At 38.1% G+C, this 5,000-nt stretch overlaps 1 protein-coding gene across 3 annotated transcripts in view; it reads left to right on the top strand.

Annotated features, from left to right (window-relative positions):
* The window catches only part of LOC113810370 (uncharacterized), an 8,266-nt gene extending 4,366 nt beyond the window's left edge, over nucleotides 1-3,900 (top strand). Inside the window, exons 4-6 of one of the 3 annotated variants that reach the window (XM_070142640.1) lie at nucleotides 27-152; nucleotides 3,008-3,058; nucleotides 3,307-3,900. In XM_070142640.1, the coding sequence (XP_069998741.1) occupies nucleotides 27-152; nucleotides 3,008-3,058; nucleotides 3,307-3,666 (537 nt within the window). In that variant the 3' untranslated portion in view covers nucleotides 3,667-3,900. The remainder of the gene's footprint in view (nucleotides 1-26; nucleotides 153-3,007; nucleotides 3,059-3,306) is intronic. The other 2 variants (XM_070142641.1, XM_070142643.1) reach the window with 2 other exon arrangements.
* Nucleotides 3,901-5,000: the final 1,100 nt, after the last annotated feature.

Genomic DNA, 5,000 nt, shown 5'->3' on the forward strand with positions numbered 1-5,000 from the left:
AAAACTCAAAAACCTTGTTATTTCAGGAGTTTGACTTCCTGTATGACGCACTTCATATGGTTAACGATATTCTTGGTTCCTCGTATGGGATTCTACTTGCGCTGATTGACAGACTGTTTGGCTGCCTGTTTGGCATCCTACGTAAAGTGACGGTAAGACATTTTATGCCAAGTTTACGTCGTTTTTTGCGTTTACAAAGAATAAAGTAGAACTATTATAAGATATAAAGTTGCACATAAACACACACAAACACAGAAATACACACACAAACACAAGCACACCCACCCACACATATACATGTGTGTGTGTGTGTATATATATATATATATATATATATACATATATATATATATATATATATATATATATATATATATATATATATATATATATATGTATGTATGTATACATATATATATATATATATATATATATATATATATATATATATATATATATATATATATATATACACACACACACACACACATCTCACACGCCGAAGCGGCGTGTGAAATGCGCAAAGAGGGATGGCATGAGATGCCACTCCACCGATGAAGATGCTTGGACAAGGCCTCTGCTCACTTACTCGAGGTAAATCGAACGTCGGTGGGCGAGGAGAGGTTCCTCCGACACTTTGAAGAGAGCAGATGAGCCCCTGGCGGTTTATACAGTGAACTACCGTCGTATTATCAGACAGTATTCGAACTCACCGAAAAAGAATGGACGTCTCTCGACGGAGTTCGATGAAAACTCCTGTATGTTAATATTCCAACGACGTGTCCTCGAACCCCAACGGCCGGAACCTTGATGACCTAAGAAGGATTGGTAATCCCAACCTAAATCTGAAGCATCTGCGGTGATGGTGAGGGAGTGAGGTGGGGAAGTCCATGGAGAGTAATCTGGACGACATTGGCATAGCCACCAACTGCAAAGCAGGCGAAGTCGAGGAGGGAACTGTATGAGTGTGTCATGTCCTGCAGAGGGGAACACTTTGTGTTCTTTCCAATCTTCCATCACATGACTGAGTGTGAGCATGTAAACAAATGCCGCAGTTTGCCAATCCACTTCTTCCAACATGATTAGCTATGATAACTAGTGACGTCTTGAGTCCAGATGTACAGAGATAGCTGGTTTCTCTTCCTTGACGATCCAGTGTACAGTTTGGAAAAATGTATCAGGAACTTGAAGATGCGTGACTTTGTCCTTCTGCACAAGTACTGGGAGCGAGTTAATGACCCTTGGCGCAAGGCCAATCTATCGACTGACTTCCTGGTCTGACAGGCCAGTCATGATATCATGAACTACACTACCGAAGTATGTAAAACTGCGACTACAATATCCTAGCCGCAAGAGAGAAGCTCAACAGGCCACACTTTACGGTACTTTAAGTTCTGGTATGCAGTATTAATCTAATAATACTTGTTCGGATTCCGGTCAGCCTCAGGATCTTCTATAGTGATGAACATTACACCATATCAAACACTTGAGGTCGATGTAGGCTGCAATCAGCCCAAAACCAAACATATGACAGCATTCTATAATGACTCAAATAGCTAGGATGTGATCTATTGTGGACTTCACAGCAGTGAATTCAGATTGCTCCGGCCTCTGATGCCCCAATAGGTGATCTCTGATACATCTCAGTAGGATGTGAAAGAGAACCTTGCCTAGTATTCTGAACTATCCAATGCTTCGATGATTACTGTAATCACATCGATACCATTTCCCCTTCCAGAGAGGGATGGTTGTACCCCATAAGAAGTCATGGGGAAATGGTACCAGTCTGCCTGAAAGCAGCCAGGACAGCATGTAAAATCTGTGCCATAGGGTTACCACCAGCCTTTAAAACGTTAGCAGGGATGCCGCAAAGACCCACTACTTTCCCATCCCTCACCAAGCTTCAGTTAAGAAGGGTGGATCCTTGCAGATGGGTGGCTCTGGTCCAGAGATCTCGACACCATTCGTATCCAGGCCTTGATAATGAACCATACTGCCCAAGCCAGCTAAATCACAGCCGGATACTGCATTAAAGTAACCCAGACCAGTGCAAATATCTCACTGAGGGCAGCTGTCTGTCTCAAATGTGAGTTTGACATAGAACACACCTCTTACGCATCGAGTTTACAAACATCAGTACGGCCAGAGTAACCTCTACTACCGAGACCTGAAGTCTGCTGGAGACGATTATGGTTACCCTCTGGAGATGGTGACGCAGGAGTAATAGTGATCGTGCTGCTACCAGGTTTCCTCGTGTATATGTATATATATATATATATATATATATATATATATATATATATATATATATATATATATATATATATATATACAGAGAGAAAGAGAGATGTATCTGTATATGTATATGTATGTATACACACACACACACACACACACACACACACACACACACACATATATATATATATATATATATATATATATATATATATATATATATGTATACACACACACACATATACATATATATGTATATGTAGGTATATGTATACATATATGTATATATATTTTTGTACAGGTAAATTTATATACATACATATATATATATATATATATATATATATATATATATATATATATATATATAATATATATATACATGTATATATATATAATATATATATATATTATATATATATATATATATATATATATATATATACATATATATATATATATATATATATATATATATATATATGTATATATATACATGTATATATATATGTATATGTCTATGTGTGTATATTTGTATCTATCTATCTATATATGTATATATATATATATATATATATATATATATATATATATTTACGTATATGTATATGTATGTATATGTATATCTATCGATCTATCTATCTATCTATCTATCTATCTATCTATCTATCTATCTATCTATATATATATATATATATATATATATATATATATATATATATATATATATATATACACAGCAAACTATAGTCTACCTTATCGATTGCAGGAGGAAATTGCAGCCGTGAGGAAAGAGAACAAAAAATTAAAGGACTTTGCTGTAAGCATGGAGAGTCGGACCTTTATTGGGTCAAGAGTGTCGTATGATATTTAATTATCTTTGATTCAATGCCCATCAGTAGCGGATATGAATACACCTTTTTTTAATCTAATACTCATACAGCCAACATGCAGTTTTAGAACTATTAGCTTCGTTTTTGATAGGAAGAGATTAATATATTTCACCTTATAAGCCATACATTTCATAACCTTTGTCAATGTTTAGTCAACTTTTTTTTTATTCAACAGAGAACGTTACAGGCGGAAGAAAAGGCATTATTACTGAGAAGTAAAAGGCAATGGAGTGACCCGACGCATGCAGCACAGGGTCACTCGGAGGACCATGTATTAAGGTCAAGGGAGAAGGAATCAAGGCAGGTAAATCCTCGTCAGGCAGAACTGGTCGAGGACGAGGAGGAAATCCTGAGGAGAAGGGAACAGGAATGGAGACAGGCAGGTCCTCCTCAGCGGGCACGCAAGCCTCCAGCGAAACCCTTGACGCAGGCAGAACTGGTGGAGGAAGAGGAGGAAATCCTGAGGAGAAGGGAACAGGAATGGAAGCAGCCAGGTCCTCCTCAGTGGGCACGCAGGCCACCACCGGAATATTAAGGAAATATTAAGGAGAAAGGAAAAGTAACGAGATTAGTTAGATCCTCCTCATCAGGATCTCGTGCCGCCTGCGAGACACTGACAGGTAAAACTGAAAAAGAATGAGGAAGATATTTTGAGGAGAAAGGGAGAAAATTAGAAGTAGAAATGTAGAAAATGTATGAATGACAATGTAAATATAAAAGTGCGAATGAGAAATACATGTGTTGTGAAATAATTAATTCTGATTCATAACTTTGTCTATATTTTTCCACAATGAAATGTGTCTGTTCAGTCCTAGGATTGTATATACACACACACTCATATATGTACACAAACATGCAAATCTCTCTCTCTCTCTCTCTCTCTATATATATATATATATATATAGAGAGAGAGAGAGAGAGAGAGTGCGAGTGTGTGAGTGTGTATATACATAAACAAACACGCATTTATGAGGAATTGAGAACGGAAGAGGCGAACTCACCACCTTAACAAAAATGAAGTTCTTTGAATAACTGACAAGGCAGTTCCCTCGACCCTGATCTGCTGTAGGTGCTATGACCAGGGTGTCAAACCGCAGCCCACGGCACATTTGCTATTTCAGTCTTACAGTCGCCCCTTTTACATAACAGATTAAGCCAGTTCCTCGTCTTTTAAGATACTTACTCTCATTGTTTTTTTCTATTATTGTATTTTTGTAATGAATGAAATAGCCTCTTCCTCTCGTCGACTTCGTGGTTTAGTTCTACTCGTGATTATCTGACCCGCATGCTGTTTACTAAGGTGATGCGTGGCCTTCTAAATGAGGGACTCTACCAGTAGTGCTGTTTCGCTGATATGATTTGAAGGAATCCCTGCCATTTCAAAGCTCTACTCCTGATCCGTGTATTGTGGAGGTGTCTACTTCGGGTAGTTTACTTTTAGTGCGGCCAATAGATTCCTGATTATGAGCAAATCGCTTGGCCAATCGTTATCCTGCAATATCTTGGTCAATGTTAAATGAGCTTTGCAGTAAGAAGAGGTGCGCCATCTTGCTTTAGAATCTCGCATCCAGCCTTCTCAGATGCACGTTCGAAAGACTCAGTAATGAAATAATAATCTTACTTCGTTATAGTCTGCCTCTATTGTTGGAAAACTGACTGCATCCGTTAATCAGAACCTCCAATCCCCCCCCTTCCTCAAGGTTCGACACTTGTTCGACGTCGAGTAGACGCCTAATCTTGATCCAATGTTATTGTTTCACAGGTGGATTCTGAGCTGATTTCAGATGAAGAGAAAGCAGAGAAAACTGAATCTTGAACAAATACTTTGGTTCTGAAAGTGAAAAGGCGTCGAACATTGGTCAAACCGGT

Source organism: Penaeus vannamei, chromosome 29 (genome assembly GCF_042767895.1).
Source record: "Penaeus vannamei isolate JL-2024 chromosome 29, ASM4276789v1, whole genome shotgun sequence".
NCBI classification, from domain to species: domain Eukaryota; kingdom Metazoa; phylum Arthropoda; class Malacostraca; order Decapoda; family Penaeidae; genus Penaeus; species Penaeus vannamei.